Source organism: Corvus moneduloides, chromosome 8 (genome assembly GCF_009650955.1).
Source record: "Corvus moneduloides isolate bCorMon1 chromosome 8, bCorMon1.pri, whole genome shotgun sequence".
Classification (NCBI taxonomy): domain Eukaryota; kingdom Metazoa; phylum Chordata; class Aves; order Passeriformes; family Corvidae; genus Corvus; species Corvus moneduloides.
The window spans coordinates 34,716,791-34,735,816 of NC_045483.1; the positions used below are offsets into that span (position 1 = coordinate 34,716,791).

At 46.8% G+C, this 19,026-nt stretch overlaps 2 protein-coding genes across 3 annotated transcripts in view; both read right to left on the reverse strand.

Moving 5' to 3' along the window:
* The window catches only part of PAPSS2 (3'-phosphoadenosine 5'-phosphosulfate synthase 2), a 41,872-nt gene extending 39,037 nt beyond the window's left edge, over positions 1-2,835 (reverse strand). Inside the window, exon 1 of one of the 2 annotated variants that reach the window (XM_032115796.1) lies at positions 2,749-2,835. Coding sequence is in view for 1 of the 2 variants with exons in the window: in XM_032115794.1 (XP_031971685.1) it covers positions 2,749-2,763 (15 nt within the window). In the remaining variant the exon portion in view is untranslated. The remainder of the gene's footprint in view (positions 1-2,748) is intronic. The other variant, XM_032115794.1, reaches the window with a different exon arrangement.
* Positions 118-16,779, reverse strand: MINPP1 (multiple inositol-polyphosphate phosphatase 1). The gene is made up of 5 exons (XM_032115797.1): positions 16,206-16,779; positions 15,229-15,417; positions 14,294-14,391; positions 13,202-13,335; positions 118-3,780 (listed from the first exon to the last, which is right to left on the reverse strand). Exons 1-5 carry the CDS (start codon positions 16,744-16,746, stop codon positions 3,381-3,383), a joined length of 1,362 nt encoding a protein of 453 aa, XP_031971688.1. The 5' UTR covers positions 16,747-16,779; the 3' UTR covers positions 118-3,380.
* Positions 16,780-19,026: the final 2,247 nt, after the last annotated feature.

The following is a 19,026-nucleotide window of genomic DNA, read 5'->3' on the forward strand; positions in this document are numbered from 1 at the left end:
GGAAACAAGAGCAAACCTTTAGTCCCCTCAAAATGTGAGAGTAAAAACCTAATTAAGGCATTTTCTATTACCCACTGAGAAATCTGATGCCTTAAAATAATCAGACACCAACACAAGTAACAGCAACCTCCCAAGTGTATTTTGAAGCAAAACACAACCATGATACCAAAGACCATGTCCTTATTGCTGCTCAGAAAACAGAGATGAACAAAGTGTGCAGTTTTATTTCACAGCACTAAAAATCCACAAGTTCTCCAAATTCATCCAGTTAGTACCAGGATCATTACAAATCTGCATTTGACAGCTCCACACTAACCAGAACAGCAGCAGCTCTTACTAGACAGAAAAAATTCACTTGCCAGAAAGATTAACCATTTAACAAATTAAAATGTACTTCACAGGTATTGAAGGCCAGCATCTGAGAGCACTGTTGGTATTTTCCATCAGTGAAAGCTTCCAGTTTCAGAAAGGTTGCAAAGAGTCCTTGACAGATGGCTGAGATGAGGCCTCCAGAGCCACAGGAAGGAGGAGAAAGCATTATTTGTCTTGCAGGACTTTTGCAGGATGTGGGAATGTGGCAGCCAGATCAAACACTGCATACTGAGCTAGTGCCCAACTTTGGAGAAGTTTTTTGATCCATTTTAGGTTCCTTTTTTTAAGTATCTAAACAAATGCCTATGTTTATTAGATAAAAGGATAAAAGCGAAGTCACCTCCCCAGTGCTCAGAACCAGAGTAAGTGCCTGGAGTACTTACACGTCCCAACACTTCAGTAGTGCTACAATGGTGCAGTTTCCACACTGAGCCTCTAACTCTGCCAAAGGAGTGAGTCAGAGCATCCTCTAAACACAGATCGGAGCCCCAACAGCACATTTTCCTTTCCAGTTAATTGCTGACAGCCACTGAAGAGAGATCTGTTACACTGGGGGTATGAGGGAACAGGCTCTGAGGAATCCCCCACAGAATTTAACCATACAATCAACCTGCTAATACACAAACAAAGGGTACTCCACAATACAAGGAATTTTTTGGTTCCTGCACCTCATCTGGCACACAATCAAAAAAGCGGTCAAGTGCAATGTATTCGTCCCTCCATAAGGAAGAAGGATGTATCTTTTAACAAATACGATGTCTTAAAATCAGTCTTGCTGAACTGACAACAGAATCCTCCATTCATCTCCCATAGTCAGGCTTTCATCCTTTCTCATGAATCATTACTGACTCACAGAAAAAAATATTTGTTCAAAGGTGGATTTTCTCACTCTTGTATCTGCTATTTTCAAACTTGACTGCCTTTGAACAAAGGCTCATTTCTCTGTAGCCTGACTCAAATGTTGCAATAAAGTTCCTAACTGGGATCTGTCACAATCATCACCATCAGTTGACTTAGTCTGAAGGTAGGATCATGTGAAAAAGGAGACATGTAAAGGTGATTGAGCAGTAGTCATATGCAGGGGCTGACAATTATCCTGACCTATATTCCTCTGGTCGTTGCAGCACTGAACTCCTCCCTAACCATTTCCCCAGCTTCAGAAAGAGCTGCAGATTTAACACAGGCAAGTGCGGAAATATTTGAGTCGGTATCTTCAGTGATCTCTTGGTCCCTGCAGCAAGGAGTGCACTAATGAAACACGGCCCCACAACCACAGGTAGGGAATTCCCTTAACTCGGAGAACAACAGCAAAAAGCAGGTGATCAGTTGCTCCTTAACTTACAGGTATGTAAACCTGAAGTGCTTTTATACAAGGCATATTAAGAAGAAAAAAAGTGACAAAAGGCTGAGTCCCCAGAAAAAGTCTTTTTAAAAAAATCACACACTAAGTGTAACTCCTCAACTTGGAGTTTGGCTTGCTTTCTCCTGTTTTTGTAGCAGTGAAGTTCCTATTTCTGGGGGTGAGCCTACAAAAAGGACTTACCAGGTGCACTATAGACATTTATACCCTCAACTGCTGCGGGCTATGCTGTGGTAATCACTTATTCCAACCCTCCCCCTCCTGCCCAGAAAACACAGCAAATTAGACCCCACTTTACAGGGTGAGCTCTGAACACTCATTAGAGGGTGAGAGTGCACACTTCAAGAGCTACCAGCACCATAAATCCATACCCTAATCTGCTTTGGGGCAACTTGGTCAAACAGCCATTCCCTTGCAGGTGATGAAGGAATTTTTAATCTCACTTAATTCAGACATTTCTTGTCAGTTATCTGCAGTTCTCCTTTTCCTGTCACACTGCAGAGCTCTAAAATACTTTGCAGCTTTCAGGCATAAGGGAACCTACTTAAAGTGCAGTTGCTTTAAAAGATCACCAGCCCTTCTATGCCATTCACCTCTTTAAAACCAGCTGCATTTCAAAAGCAAGGTGGCACATCAAATGTGTAAGGCCTACATAAGGAGCAGCTTGTTTGGTACCTTAAAGTTAGCAAAAGTCAAGTCTCAGCCCAATCTTTATACAGTTCAAAAACCTGGATTTAGAGTCAGCAACAATTCCATTGCAAGCAGGAGGCTGGAGACATCAGAGGTGCTTTCCAGCCAGAGCTGGTAGGAAAACTGTCAGAGCCATGGCACAGGCTAACTTGAATGCCCCGGCCCAAATAACACCAGAAATGGATGGTGTTAGTGAAAGGACACCCCAGAGCACTTAGAGAACAACTGCTGCATGTCCCAAAGCACCTTAAAGAAGAGTGGTGACTTCCCACACCCTCACTATTTTCTCTTTTTCTCCTACTTCTTTTGAAAGATAATGTACTTACCCTGGAGACTAACATGCTACGCAGGATGGGTTGATGATGACTGTAAGACTTTTAATTCCTTGCCCCTTTTCAAGCAGGTGATGCATGCAGGAACTCCTCCTGCTTTAAAATGCCCAGAATAGAAATGGTGCTGTCCAGGCAGAAGTTGTGCAGCTGTAGAGAAGAGCTATGTACCCTCTCCCTTCTAGAAGCTTGGGAAAAGGATCAAAAAAAGGTTTGAAGTATTTCATGCGTGGCACAGGAAAACAGCAGCTAGAAACACAGGCAGCACAAAGCAGTACTGAATCAATCCAACCACCTTCGGATCCAATAAAATAGAAGCTGCCCCAGGTCTTAAATCCATCTATGGCCCATTCATAACAGCACTGGCCAATGAAATCAGCTTATTAGTACATATAAACCCACAGGTACTTGTGTCTTGCATCACACATTCGTTACAACTTCCCTGTGACAGTTGTTTTTGCAGCTCTCCTTATGCAACAGAGAACCTGTGCACTGAGCTGAGACAGCCTCCCAAATTTGCAAGGTTAGAAAGTCTACACAGCAGCAGCAAATCATCCAAAGTGCTTGTTCCCAATGCCTGTGGAACTGAACCCAGACCAACATGAAGAAGGCCCGCTCTGTTCACTCCCTCACAGCTCATCCACAGCAGTGATGTTGACTTTGGGCAATTCGCACTCCTCTTTGAAGTGGCAGTTTTCCAGGATGTCCTTGTAGTAGTCCTTGAGGTCCACGTAGGTGGAGATGGTCTCGTTGGAGTGATGGAAGGACAGCAGTTTCTCATTGAGCAGCAGCTGCACCTGGTACTCCTCCTGGGAGGCGTTCACGTGGTCGCAGTGGTAGAGCACGAACACCAGGTTGGCTGCGTAAGGCACAATGCGGCCGCTGCGGAATTTCCGCTGCGTGTGCCAGGCGTAGTTGTTGGCCAGGAGAGGCTCATCATCTTTGAAGTAACCCATCAGGGCAAGCAGGGGCTGGAGGGTCTCTGCGTGCCCAACTTGGACAATCAAAGGCGAAGAAATGGGTTTGGAGCTACAAAAGAAAAAAAGGTGAAGGGATGAGCAAGAGCCTGTGCTTTAAAACAAAACAGCAACACACTGCACAGCGGCCATGGCCAAAGGACACCTTGAACTTGTGTTACTCCTGAGTAAAACCTCTTTGGGAATTTCAGTCTGGTACAGACATTTTAAATGCAGCTTCCTGAACTTTGTCCAGGTATCGATCCCAGGCCAATGCAGTGAGATTCAGCAAGGCCAAGTGCAGGGTCCTGCCCTGGGGTCATCCCAAGCCCTGCAGCTCCAGGCTGGGGCAGAGGGGCTGGAAAAGGCCCATCAGGAAAGGCCCTGAGGGTGCTGTGCCAGAGGGGCACGAGGGGGAGCCCAGGGGGGCACGAGGCCAATGGCTGCTGGGCTGGGCCAGCCATGGGGTGGCCACAGGCCCAGGGCAGGGCCTGTCCCCTGTGCTGGCCCTGCTGAGGGACCTCAGGGCTGTGTCCAGTTCTGGGCCCTCCTGGCCAGAGAGCCCTGGAGGGGCTGGAGCGTGTCCAGGGCAGGGAACAGAGCTCAAGCCCCTCACTGGATGTGAGAGAGTCTCCTTCAAATCATCAGCAGCATTTACCAAATTTAGTCTGAAGACAGTGATCCAGTGATGCAGGAGAACAGTTGTCCCTCCCCAGTTTACCAGTCCAAGTGACCAGCAGGAATAGTGCTAATGCTAATTCCTGAGGACACCAAGCAGTCCAGAAGGAGATGATGCTCCCTCAGTAACAGGTCAGTAAATCAAGCCACTGACTCGTAGCATGAGTGAGGACAGTTTATGTAACAAAAGGTTTTATGTAACAAAAGGTTACACACTGCTCAGCCAAAGGGGAGATAAGAACTGGCTTGCTGTGCCAGGAAACACCAGCCAAAAGGAAAATCTGACCCTTGCTCCAGAGAAGGATGATGGCTTTTGGGGACCATTTCCAAGTGGCCCAGGTCACTTGATCTAGCACAGGTAAATACAGGTTTAGCTTTCAGGAGACACATCTTGATTGGTCTCAAAAGGAGAGATTTCCCCCCCTCCAATCCAAAGCAATGGAAAAAATGGTTAACGGGGAGACTTGCCTGTGGACTGGAACTTTGATCAGCTCAGCAGGAATTCAGTGCTGGGCCAGGATGGGCCCTACCAGCTCAGCGCAGCCATGGTGTTTTTGGAGTCTGACACACACCTTGTACCGTGCTCCTGGTGAACCTGAGCCCTTCTGACTCCACTCCTCAGACTCTCCCCTTAGGCAAAACATCCCTTGAAAAATATATCCAAACCCTGCCTCTGTTTTCCGTTCAAAAGAAGCAGCACTCAAACCACAGAAAGGTTCTCTATGGAGGACAGAGTATTTTTTTTCCACCTATGCCTTTGCTGCACCAAGAGCTTTACATTCACCACGCTCTTCCAGCTCCTCCAAAATCAGTGTTCCTGCCCATGTTCTCCCCTTGCTATTTATGACCCCTCCACTCATTTTAAAATCGTAAAGCTTTTGGATCCTTGAATCCCTTTCTCTTCCCTTCCCTCTCTTGTCCATTTGAGCAGCTGATGTGTATCCTTCCTGTCCACACACACCTGCAGGGAAGTATTTTTAGGTTTTAGGACACATTCACATCCCTCCTGTCAGAGCAGCAAGACACAGATGTCTATGGAAGGAGACAGAAGGCCGTTCCTTTGATCTCCTGCAATCTGCAGCTCAGAAGTCTGCTGGGCCAGAGGTGGCTTCTAGGTAATGAATCATTCCTTTGCCAAATCCCTCCTTAAATCCACGTGAGTTTCCAGCACACACAACATCCTGTGGCAAGGAGTTGCACAGCTTCGTGCACTGATCTTCATTTTTTTCTATTTGTAGATGCCAAGTCCCATTTAATCCTCTTTGTTCTACTCACAGCTTTCCAGCAGTGTTCTTCCCAAGCTGAGAAATCCTACCTTAGTCCTTCCACAATTTTTCACATGAGCTATATCCCTTTAGATCAGAGTGTTAGAATGCACAATACTCAAGAACCATAAGCTACATCATAAATCCATGCTATACCCATGAACTCTCTGCTTAATTCCTGATATCCAACATGGAGTCACAGAATGGTTTGGATTGGAAGGAACCTTAAAGATCATCTCATTCCAACCCCCTGCCATGTCAGGGACACCTTCCATGGATCAGGCTGCTCCAAGCCCCATACGTCTGAAGTTTGAGATATCTCCGGACAGCTACAACAACCTCGTAACTCAGCTCCTGAGTTTGAGTCCTCCCACATTCAATACAACAGGTGATAAGGAGATCGTTTTTCCCTCATGTGGATTACTTGACAGCTCTGCAGTTTTCCAGCCCAGTCTCACCAGGCCCTTTTACAATCTTCCCAGTAGAAACACTTCATCTTATTTATCTTGATTAAAACCGCCACATTTGCAATGCCACTGAACTTGTCACCTCCTTTTCCTGCGTCATTTACAACATTCTGAGCAGGCCAGATTGCTCCAGCTCTATCTCTGCTAGGGAAAATTGATCCGTTGTCCCTACCCTCCATTTCTTGTAATTTCATCAATTTTTTTCCCTGTGTAAGGACATTCTGCCTTAACCCCATCTGCTTGACTTCTTTAGATAAGGAAACCTGTTGAGAAAGATGTTTGGAAATCATGACTGTGGCTACCAGATCACCTTATTTAGTATTTGCTGATCCCTGCCAAGAGCTCCAAGAGGAATGCTTTCCTTTTCAAGGGCCATCCTAACACTTCCCAGGTGTATCAAGGTGCTCAGCAGTACTAGTCTGGAGCATTATTTCTACAAGACTGGCCTGGAATTCTGATTCTCTCCCAGAGCTACTTTTTAAATTCTTCCCTTATTTAATTATTTGTACTTTCATGCCGTCCCAGCTGCATGGTGGTCTGTGTTAAGTAAGAACAAAGCTGGAAATAGAAATATGCTGCTAGAATCTCCAAAACAACCCTACACAGGCATTACTGACTCCACAGGGAATGGATTTCACATCCCACCACTCCAAAAAGGCCTCAGAAATGCTAAGACAAAAAAAAAAAAAAAAATTAACATTCTGGCTATCAATGCTGGCTTTAAGCAAAGTTTGGCTTTACTTTTCAGTTGATGCCAAGTAGGAATGTTGAAACAAGGAAATCACAAAAGATATAGCAAAAACTAAATCATAAAAAAACCAGTGAGGCATATGTTTGCAAAGCAGGAAACAAACTACAGCACAGGCAAGTTTTTAAGAACAAGGGAAGAAGTGACAAAAGAAGGACTAAACAAGATACTCATTCTCAGTCTGAATTGAGTTTTTCCTTCACCTGCTTTAGTCTCATGAGGTCCTCATGCCAACAGGCCAAACAGCCTTGGGAGGCAAAACAAACCTCTCCCACTCAGAGCTATCCCACTGGATTAGTTTAATGAGGATTAAAACTGTTTCCTGATACAACACAATCCTGAGTTCTCCACAGCCTTTTTAACATAGCATGCCTGGTGATACTGGTGATTTCCCAGACTGCTCCAGCACTCCCTGTTCAGTCTCCAGGGTCAGGACTCCAGCTCAGATGTGGTTTCCTATCATCCAGCAGTGACAATCAAAATGGCCATCAAGGTCCAACAGCAATATTTTTGATTGTGGGGAAAATGATGACAAATTAGCTCTTCAGAGAATACACACAGGCAAAGGTTACCATTGCCCCTGCATTTCTGATAAAGCCAGAACAAGCAACAAAACACTGATAAACAGTAGCACAGGCTAATAAAATATTAAGTGGCAGGCTTGATGTTGCCACTCAATTTGCCTCACAGTTGATCAATGACTCAGCATCTTGTTGGAAGCATCAAAGTTCTCAACATCGTACTCTGGCAATTGCTAATGATATTTCAATCCCCTTTTCCCCCTCCCTTTTATTTACTAGTATATGGCTTGGGAAAGCCCACTGAGTAAACCTCATTCCCATCTTTGAAGGGAAATGAAGGGACTGTGCATAAAACTCTGCCATAAAATATGAGGAGCTTGTTTGGAAGGGATTGGTTTCATATTCATCTCATGGGGCACTTTCAAATGAGCTGAAGGGGCTCTCAGTAGGCAGAGCACAAGCAGGGTTCCTTGGAGAGATGTGCCAGCTCCTGAACTGCCCACACTGGGGTTTTACAGATTTTTTTTTTTTTACCTTTTAAATAAATCTTCCTACAGATGAAAATGAAGAAAGTATTGAACAATTCAGTAGCACAAGCCAGAAGCCAAGTCTCACCATGGGGAAAAAAAAACCCATCGTGGAGAAGCACAGATGTGGGATTTATTATCCAGGCAAATTCTAGTTCTCCTGCATCTCAAGATTTGGGTTTAACTCAATCTTCTGCATCAGCTCACCCATCCTCAAGAGCAGATCATTCCTACTCTTCCCAGGACTACTGACAGTTCATTCTCCATATGGAAAAAGTGAACTTTCTTTAAACCAAAATTTATTTCCTAAGCACTGATTGGTCTTTCAGTTAGAAATAACCCAAACCCCAGGAAATAGTGGGATAAGAAGAAACATTTCCTGCTGCAAAGCTCAACTGGCCAACCTTCAAAGCTCATGTAAAAATCCCTCCAACAACTGCAAAGAAGGTAAGCTTTAACACCTGTTTAACAAGCATGCTTAGACTACATGCTATGCCTTTCCTCCCTAATAAAAAAGCCAGGTCACAGGACTCCAAAACCTGTTTTCAACTATGGGATGAATTCTTCATCCTTCTCACTTCCCCCTGTGATTTATTGAAAAAAAAAAAAAAAAAAAAAAGCTGGACAAACTCTAAACATACCAGGAAGCAGCAGAGATCAGGGAGTGGTGAGCAGCAGTGGTAGGACTCAGGGCAGCAGAAATATTTAACAGTGGTGATGCTCAGAGGATTATCACCAGTGGGAAGAAAAATAAAAAAAGTTTTAAAAAAAAAAAAATCTGTCAAATAGTATTAAGTCCTTATATGTCAAAATTTTCACCATGAATAGTAGAGGAGAAGACAGCCAATTATTCCCAGAATCAGCGCCAACACAACAAAACGCCACCACTAATACTGACAAGATAAAATTTTTCTTCTGTTGCAACAAGGAACAAGCTCACTCATGACAAAAGCAGACTTGAAAAGCTGACTGGACTACACAAAACTCATTAAAAAGCCTGATTAAAAGGCTCTTATCTAGTCCTGCAACACTTAATCACTCAGAGCTAATTAGGCTTCCTTGTGTTTCACTGCAGAGCTGCTGCACTTCCAAAGGCTCTTTCCTGGCTGATCCCACCTCTCCCATTGTTTCAAACCTCAGAGATTTGCAGGAGCACCAGGCTGATGCTCAATGTTGATCCATCACAACGAGCCAAAACCAAACCAAGAGGGCCATGCCACTTGTCAAACCCTTCCTGCCCAAGGTGGACACCGGTCAGACCAGTTCATTTGCCTGTTACTTGCCTAGGTACTGTTTCATTTGGGTTTTTCACTCTCACATAAAAGGGTATGACTCTATAAAAGTTGCTGAGATACTTTTTCAGATCAATCCTGAGCAAGCATGTAGTAACTAATTAATGTTAGATTAAGGACATGCTGGGGAGTCTGAAAGGCACAAGAAACTTTAAATCTCTAGTTCTGGGCAGACAGATGAACAGCCACATTCCCCGGGGAGAGCCCCTGGGCTGCCCAGCTCTCTGAGAGAAGTCAGCAAATACACACACTTCAGAAAAGCAGACACAGAGATGCTGCTGAGTGTGCCACAAGGAGCTGTGGAGAACTTCACACCTCTGGCTTCCCCAGAAGCTCCCTTCAATCTTGTCAGAAGTCCTACCTTTGAAAGATGGAGCAATCAAAGCCAACCATATACTATGATACAGAGCTGCTGACTGAGACATTGGCTGTTTATTAATCAAAGTCACCACGGCAGCAGTGAAGGGGTTTTAATAAACAAACTGACTGAACATTTTGAACCTGAGCAAAAGGGGATTTTCAATCTAATTATTTCATTGCTACTGCATGCATAGAAGCTTTTTGCTTAGTTCCCTTTGTACATACAATAAAAAGAGTTTTGAACTGCAGAGTGGTTTTAGATCACCCATTATATTCCTTTGTACTGAGTCACAGATTTGGAAGGAGCAATTAGGGCACAGTGGTAAATGACTCCTGAAAGGTTACCAATTGTGTTGGGAAGTGACCTGCAAAGAGGAAGGCAAATTATATGGGACAATAAAAGCTACCAATAAACCAGTATTGGTCACTGCCAAATTAGTCTGTTTACTGTACACCTTTGTGGTATAACTCACGAAGATCACCTTCACTTCATCTGGAACCATATTCAAATTCAAATAAATCTTTTTTTTTTTTTTTTAATACCTTGGATCCATTTACCCTCTCAGAGGAAACCACCACCAAATATTCTGCAATGCATATGGGCAGCTAGGCTGGTATTATCAATACACACTGTAAATACTGAGATGGCTGCACAAAGCACCCTCCCAGTTTCCAGAGCCTTATGGCAACCCATTTGGACAGTACAAGCAGTAACAGGTATTTCATATTCTTTCACCAGCAGGAAATGTTAAATACTTGAAGCTAGAAGGAAAAAAATGAAGAGTCTAAAACAGCTTTAGTGAACATGCTTAAAGTGTGCCCAAGTGTGCAGCTGCAAAGGTTTTTAAAATCAGATGAGCAGCTTCATATTGCATTAAGTTCCAAAAGGCCTGGATTTCTCATCAACACACTGAGTTTCTGTGGGCAGAATACTGTTCATTAAACTGCTGGGAAAATCAGCAGTGAAAAGTAATTCTCCACTAGCTGCTCTGGCTATTTTCTATCCCTAGCAGGCAGACAGAAAAACCACAATTCTTAGTCCATAAAGCACTTTATAATTGTGAAGACATAAGACAACTGCCCAACTATGCCATTTCAGCACAGCAAATCATATGGGTTTGATGTGGAACAAGTGAAACTTTTAACCAAAGTTTATCTCCTAAGCGAAAATGCTTTCATTTCATATACATCTCTTGTGATACATTTCATTATATTTTTGTAACTAAGAAAATGTGTATGGAAGAAAGAGTCCCAGCCCCCAGCCTCTCCCTAGAAATGTGATCATGACACTTCCTTCCAGACTGGAAAAGAGGTATGGAGGAATGTGGTGGTCCTGAAAGGTCCACTGGGCTGGTTTCTACTAAAGAATTAACCTTTATTAGACATTGATACTTTATTGCTACTGGGCTGCAGAAGAACAGGGCCCATGCATTGTGCTAACAGGAGGTGGTCATTAGTACAACTACTGGCAAATCCTGCATCAGACCCAAGTTCCTGAATAGAAATTCCACCTTTCCACCAGCTCTCTGGATGGGGCAGTTGCCAAAAGCAATCACAGAGTGAAAATCCCTTTTACAGCTTTTAACACCATCTTGCTGTACAGCAAGACCTACCCAGAAGAGACTATTGCTAGTTTAAACCACAGAGTTATACTGGAATTCACATGATGAAAGATCCTAAAACATCTGAAATTCTGCACTGCAAGTTGAAGGTGGGACTAATTAGCAAGAGGTATTTATTACCACCTTCATCATATTCTTAAGGATAGACTAATCAGCGGGAGGGGTTTTCCACCAAAGAAATAAAACAAGCTTTTATAAGGCAACTAAGTTCAGTGGGCAGATTGCAAGGGCAACAACCACCTCATGGAAGAAACAGGTTTTCTCTTTTTAATTTCACTGTAACTGGGAATGAAAACAGAACAAAGCTATTGAACATAAATGCATAAAGTGTGCTACAAAAACACAGCTTTGGCAACACTGCTCTCCACTGCCAAGTCTGGAGCAGAACAGACAATCCAGATCCTTCAGCTTCTTCCCAGAACAGAAGTGCTTCCCTTTCTAATTCTGGATAGCCCGATCTAAGCTTTCCAAAAGGAAAAGAGATCATGGAGCAAAGGTAATGCCCTGGAAGTAAATTTCTTGCTCTTTTTAGAGTTTTTAGAGCAAGCAGTCAGTTATCAATGCTAAACACTATTAAATTGAAACAACATTCCACTGAAAGATATTTCATCATCACGAAAGGTCATTTTCTGAAAATGCTGCAAAAATATTTAACCTGTTGCCTTAAAGTTGACCATCACCATACAAAGAAAGAAGAGACTGGCATATCTTTTTATCTGTATGTTTTCTTGTTTTCATTTGTACTTGTACACTGCCACAGGATGTCTCTCTCCATAGATGAAAGAGATAAATCTCTCTCCCTAGATGAAACAGGATTAGCTGCACCTCCGCTCCCTAGATTCCAAGAGGGACAAGCTGTTCCAAGACAGTGGCCCTGCTAGATTCCCACATCCTCTCCAGGTTACCCAACCCAGTTTATTCCCAGGTCTCCAGTGCTTTACGACTGCCACCTTCCGTTGTGGAAGGGAGTAACACATTCCTGTGGCACTCTGCTACCTCAGCTCTCCGGTTCCTGTTTAGGATGACGCTCATCCTGAACACTGCTTGCATCCAGCTTGGAATTTTGCAAGATTTAGGGTCCTGATCCTTTACACTCACTGCCTGCTTCCCTCTGTGATGGCAAAACAACACGAGAGCCCCAGGGATTGCAAGTGAACTTCCACAGCCAATGCTGAAAGACACGAAGTTACCAGTTTTTTGGGAGCTCTGCCTCTGACACCTGCTCTTCCCACCTCTCAATTTAGCAACTGCTGATTCAGCTCCAAATAAACCAGAAACCTCCATCTGTACCTCCTCCTTCCAATTACAGCTTTCAGGTTTTTTTTAACTGTTATTATTAAACTTACAGGGATGTTTTATACGCAGTTGAGACACACAGCTGGCTACTAGTGCGTGTAATGTAAGGACTGCAAGGCTGTCACTGCTCGAAGAGGAAACGACATTAAAAGGGAACAAAATGGATCACTCCATTCCATTATACAGTCTTATGGCCCTATCCTTGATATCCTGTACTTCTATAAAATTTCCATGCTCATCTGCTAAGTTATTAATTAACGTGACTGATTATTAACTACGAATTTGTAACTGCTCACTTTACATACGGAAAGTGCACGCAGGTTGTAAATTAACATTTAAGCAAAAACCGTTTAACAACGACATTTTAAACAAAAAAAGCTCATTGTTTTAACTCAATGTCTCCTCTCAAACTGTGCAGGAAGAGAACACCACTATCAAACAGTGGCTGGCTGTCCCCCGAAGGCCTGTGTGGATTAGCAAGTTAAAAGATGGAAATACTCCAGCTGAGCACAAAAGCATCAATGAAAGTAACAAAATATACTCTTTAAAGTAACACTGCTCCAGTAAAAATTGTATTTCTCCCCGTTAAAATTCAAGCTCCAGCTCTCCTAATGTTGCCAGGTTTGGAAGTTAAGTACTGAACTCCTATTCACATGAAATCCAGCTCAGGATTGATCACAGAAAGCTCGTACCAAAGCACTGAAACCTTTTGATTTACCTTTTGCTCTCTTCCACTGCTTTGTCCAAATGCTGGAAGATATCTTGGAATAAAATGCAGCTGGAGCGACTGTTGATGTCATAGCCATATCCTCTCTTCCAGTATTGCTTCAGGTCATTCAGGTATTCCAGCACCTAAAGTCAGAGCTCACAGGTTTTTATTATTGCACCAAGGGAAAACAAAAAGCCCACAGCCTGAAGCAATGACACAAAAACAACCCCAAGCATCAAGGCTCCAGTCAAAACCACTTCAGCATAAAACCAGACAACAGCTCAGACCAAAGAGCCACCAAATTCAGCATCTGGCTACGCTCACAGTCAGGTGAAGTGCTGCACATCACAAGACAACCATTATCCACTGCTTTTTTAGCACTTCTGATTTTGTCTTTGGCTCATCATTCTTCCCATAGAATCCATCCCACATCTTTAGCTGAGCTTGTCTGGTTTCACGTTCCAGAGAAGTGCACACATCTCAGACAGAACTGTGCCTTGGAATTATTCAAGAGCACACGGTGCTCTCCTTGTTCTTTGTTCCTTTCCTGACAATTCCTGGCATCAAAGTCTTTTCCCACCTCTCTGCTGAGTTATTTATAAGGACACTGAACAGGGCAGGTCTCAGCAGATGCCCATGGTGATCCTGATTCTCTTATAGAGAGGACACCACTTACTCCTAACTGCCCACCCTGTAGCCAAACACCTACCTAGGCAAAGGTCTCCTCTTTTTCCAGGGCTGCAAATTTCCTTACGAGCCTTGGAGGAGCCTTACTGAACATCAAAAGTTACACCAAACAATTTTGAAAGAAGATGAACAAACATTTCTCTCATTAATCTGGGTTCTACTGGGTTTTATTAACAGGCATTTATCTGGTTTAGAGATCTGATAGTCCTCAAAACAAAACAGAGTCTCAGAGGCCCTAGAAGACCTCATTTGATGTACCCTGGAGTGGGTTTTATCATGTGATTCTATCATGTGAAAAACACACGTTACAGAATGGTTTGGGTTGGAAGGCCACTTAAGATCATCTCATTCCAAACCCCCTGCCACAGGCAGGGACACCTTCCACTAGACCAGGCTGCTCCAAGTCCCACGTACCTTGGCATCTTCTTCACTGAAGAGTGAACACCATGGGGAGGTCACATTTTTTATAGCCAGCTCGTATGAGCAGGTGAGAAAAGCCACTTGAACAAGATCTGCAATTAATCCAACAAACAAGCAAGAGATAAACCACTGCTACACAAGCAGCAACTTCCTCTCAATTTACCTCTAAAATGGACTGCAATTACTGTTTGGCAATGCAAACAACGAAATCCAATAGGTAATTGGCAGGACAAAGGCCAAGCACCAAAAATATGCAGTTTAACAGAATTATTGCACAAAATCCGGATTTTGGGCTGCAAGCTCTTCACATTAATCATTACAAGGGGAAAACAAGAGCACTTCACATTAAATGCTGCCCATCTGCTGATGTGTTATAGGTGTCAGCTGCTGGTGCAGCCACACAGGACAGAAGAGTCAACACAGGGAAGGTGTGAGGTCTTGGATAACTCCCCCTCCACATCAGCAGCTGAGCGTGAGCTGCAATCCCAACAGCAGCACTTATTTTGGGGGGGTTTCCCCACTACTTGACCACAGAGGGAACCCCAGCACTTCTGGACAAGTGAGTTATAACACAGACATACAGGACTGCTTCTCCTGAGGTCATTTATTTGCTTGAGCTGTAACAGGTTCCACAAAAGCTACACCTGCTCCAGAAAGCAAAATTAAAACACTCAAATCCCTCCAAAACCAGGTAAAGCTGATTTCATCTACAGGAAATATGTTTTCAAACATCTTTTTCTTCTGACCACTAACCAACAATCATTCATTACTGCAACACCAACACAGACTTACAGTCCCATGCACTTAATTAAAGACTGCAACTCCAATTCACAGCCACTTTAAATTACCTACTCTGCATAACTACATGTCTTGGAAGTTGTTCTTGGCCAGGCCTGGAGCCGAAGCCACCTGTAAGAGGAATTCCTTACCTGCATTTAGCTCCTCCACCGGCAAACACAAGGCACTGGCGACCTTCTCCAGGACTTTCTTCATCTCGGGCCCCTCTTTGAAGGCGTTCACCTGGCACATGGCCGCGTCATTCTCCTCCACCAGGGCCACAAACTTGGCGCAGTGATCAAAGAACCGCATCAGGGAGTCGTTCACTTCAACCTCCACCTCTGAAAGCAAACGTGGGCATCAGGGGGAGCACCACCATCCCCAGGGGTACCAGCATGTGGCCACCACGACACCCTCCAAGAGACAGTCTGCCTACAACTGTACAGCTGTGCTCCCACAGGGATTCAGGGTCCCCCTCAACCTGGGCATGGGGGATGGGGGACTGCTCTCATGGCTTCTCTCAGCCACAGGGAGGGCAGCGGGCACCCCCAGCCCCTCTGGGAGCATCAGGAGCTCCCTCAGGGAGGATATGGGGATATGGGACTCCCCCAGCCACTCACGAAGGGCATAGGAGTACCCCAGCCCCTGGGGGAGATCAAGGCTCTCCCAGGCCCTCAGGGAGGAATAGAGCTCCCTGAGAGTGGGCGCGGGACTCTGCCAGCCCCTCTTTGAGAGCAGAGGAATCCCTCAGGCACCCCCATCCCCTTTAAGAGAGCCGGGAATCCCTTAGGGGAAGGCCAGGGGCTGCCCCAGTCCCTCAGGGAGGACACAGGAGTCCCTCAGGGAGGGTGTGGAACACCTCACGGGGCTTCTGCAGCCCCTAAGCAAACAAAGGGGGCTTTCTCAGGGCAGGTGTGAGACTCTCCCAGTCCCTCAGAGAGATCATGAGGCTCCCACCCGGAGGGTGCAGGACCTGCAGGGAAGGAACTCGAATCCCTCAGGTAGGCTGTGGGACTCCCCCAGCCTCCCAGCGAGCACTGGGCGCTCCCTCAGGGAGGGCACGGGAATCCCCCATCGTCTTGGGAGAGCTGGGACTCCCCCAGGGAAGGGGGGGGTGTCGCGCACTCACCGTCGCCGCCGAAGTCGAGGGTGGGCCCGAGCCCGCGGCGGAAGGCGGCCGCGCTCTGCAGACAGCGGTGCTTGGAGCTGCTGGCCAGCGCCAGGCGGCGGCGGGCGGCGAAGAGCGCGGGGAAGCGGGCGGCCATGCGCCGGGCCAGCTGCTCCATGTCGCGCCGGCCCTGCGGCGCCAGCCGCCCGTCCAGGCTCTCCTCGTACCACATGGGCCAGGCGGCCAGGGCGGCGGCGGTGGGGCAGGCGGCGGTCCCCGCGGGCCGGCGGAGCAGCCGGGCGTGCAGCTCGCCCAGCCGGCGGACCTGCCCGGCCGTGGGGTAGCGGGTGCCGTGCCGGAGCACGGCGCGGAGCTGCAGCGGGGCGCAGGAGGCGGGCAGCGACCTGCCCGCCTCGGGACCCAGCGACAGCGGGTCGCGCACCAGGTACGGGTTCACCTCCTCGTAGCGGGACTTGGTGCCGAAGTAGCCGCTCAGCCCCGCACTCGCCGGCGGCAGGACGAGGAGCAGCACGAGGAGAGCGCTTCCCCCGCGAGGCGCCATGGCTGCCACTGCGCGGCGACCGCAGGAAGAGGCGGAGCGTGGCCGCCTCTTCACGGCTTCGGCCGCCCCAGGGACCGCCCCAGCCCGGCTCCGCCCGTCCCCTCACGGCTTCGCCCGTCCCTTCACGGCTTTGACCGCCTCAGCGCGGCTTCTCACGGTTTTTCTAGTCCACTCACTGCTTCACCCGCTCCATCACAGCTTCACCCGACCGCTCTCGGCTTCTCCAGTCCCCTCAGGGCTTCACCCGCTCCATCACAGCTTCACTCGACCGTTCTCGGCTTCTCCAGTCACTCGTGTCCAGGCGAGGCGCTGGCGGGAGCCCTGAGGGGAGCCATGAGCTGTCTGACCTATTTTTGCATCTGCTTTGCTTCTATGGAGCCTCACTGGCTTCACGGAGCTCAGTAAAAACAAAAAAGTCAATACCCACTCAGACAGGAGTTTAATTCCTCTGTATAGGCAGAATAACTGGATCGACTGCAGTAGGGAAAGAGAGGCAGAGACAAGGTACGTTGTCTTTCTCTGTATATAAACCCCGTGAAGCAGATGGGCTCAGGACAACCTAACCTTTTTCTTGGTGGTCCGTGTCCAAGATGTGCTAGATCTGAAAAATTTAAAATTGCTCTTCTTTTTTTCTCTGCAGTTGTGCAATGTATTATCAAATCTAAGGCTTACTATTACCAAAAGTGCACCGTGTTCAACTGGAAACAGAATGTGCTTCTGTCCCTTGGAGTTGTGTTGTAGAAAATCTACCTGTTGACATAAAGCGATAGCAGAAACTTGCTAACAAATCCCTACCATGTTTTATTCATCAAATTAATCTAATTAGCATTTATATTAGCTAGATATTAAGACCACTTCAACCAAAATCCTGGACCTAGGCCGTGCTGGGAACAGGGCAAGTGGGATGTGGAAGTCAACATTAAAGCTATCTCTGTTTCTCAGAGCTCTGTGAAAACGTCAGCTATGATGTGCGTATCTCCATCATTAGAGAAGCTCTGTCTTAGTTAGATTTGTAAAAAGTCAGTACACTCTCTTCCTTGTTGCTTCTTCATGGCAGAAATTCATCCCCAACCAGGAACACTACTGGGAGCCGCAGCTCCCCTCAGAACTTGCTTTGTCCTCTAACATGGGTGACCAAAGCCAAGAAGGGTCTTTCACAGCTGTTTTTGGCTCTTTTTTTGCTAAAAGCAGTTGGATTGCACTCAAAGTAAGGTAGTGATGTTGAGAAGGGATTGCAGGTGGCACTGCAGGGGTTGGCAGCGTGGAGTGTGTGGGTTTTTCCGTAGCATCATAGAATCTCTTGAGTTGGAAGGGACACACATAGATCATTGAACCACAGAATCCCAGGATCCCTGAGGCTGGAAAAGCCCTCCCAGCCCATCGAGTCCAAGCTGTGCCCGATGCCCAGGGCAGTCCTTGTCCCCAGCCCAGAGCACTGAGTGCCACCTCCAGCCCTTCCTTGGGCACCTCCAGGCATGGGCACTCCACAGCTCCCTGGGCAGCCCCTGCCAAGGCCTGAGCACCCTTTCCATGCAGAAATTCCTGCTGCTGTCCAAGCTGAGCCTCCCCTGGCCCAGCCTGAGGCCGTTTCCCCTTGTCCTGTCCCTGTTCCCTGGCAGCAGAGCCCGACCCCCCCGGCTGCCCCCTCCTGTCAGGGACTTGTGGAGTGATAAAGACACCCTGAGCCTCCTCAGAGTCCAACTGCTTTTAACACTCTACCAGCAAGACCAGGTAGAAATAAGCAGCTGTGTAAAAAACAAGTGGGAGCGTGAAGTTTGCAGCCAAGGATGCATCCAGCTGGGAGCCGTGTCCAGAGAACCACCAGTAGTGGTTATCATCACAGGAATCCCAGGATGGCTCAGGCTGCAGGGAGCACAGAGGGCACCTGGTGGCACCTCCCTGCTCCAGCAGGGCCATCGCGGAGCACAGGCACAGCACTGTGTGCACACAGCTCTGCAACAGCCCCAGGGAGGAGAGCCCAGAGCCTCTGTGGCCAATGTGCTCAGGGCTGGGCACTGCCCAGGGCAGCAGTTCTGCCTCCTGGGCAGGGCAATTGCTGGGCTCAGGCCCTGCCCGGTGCTCTGGTGCCATTGCTGGGCCCTGGAGCAGAGCCCGGGCCCTGCTCGGAGCCCTCCCTGCAGACACTCAATCACATCCCACTGGCACTGATGGCATGGAATGATGGCATTGTAATGACCTATCCAGAAAAGCTTAGAGAGGCTTAGAAAGCAAAGAATAAAAAGAGGCATCCTGTGGAAAAGCCTGAGCAGCACAGTGGTG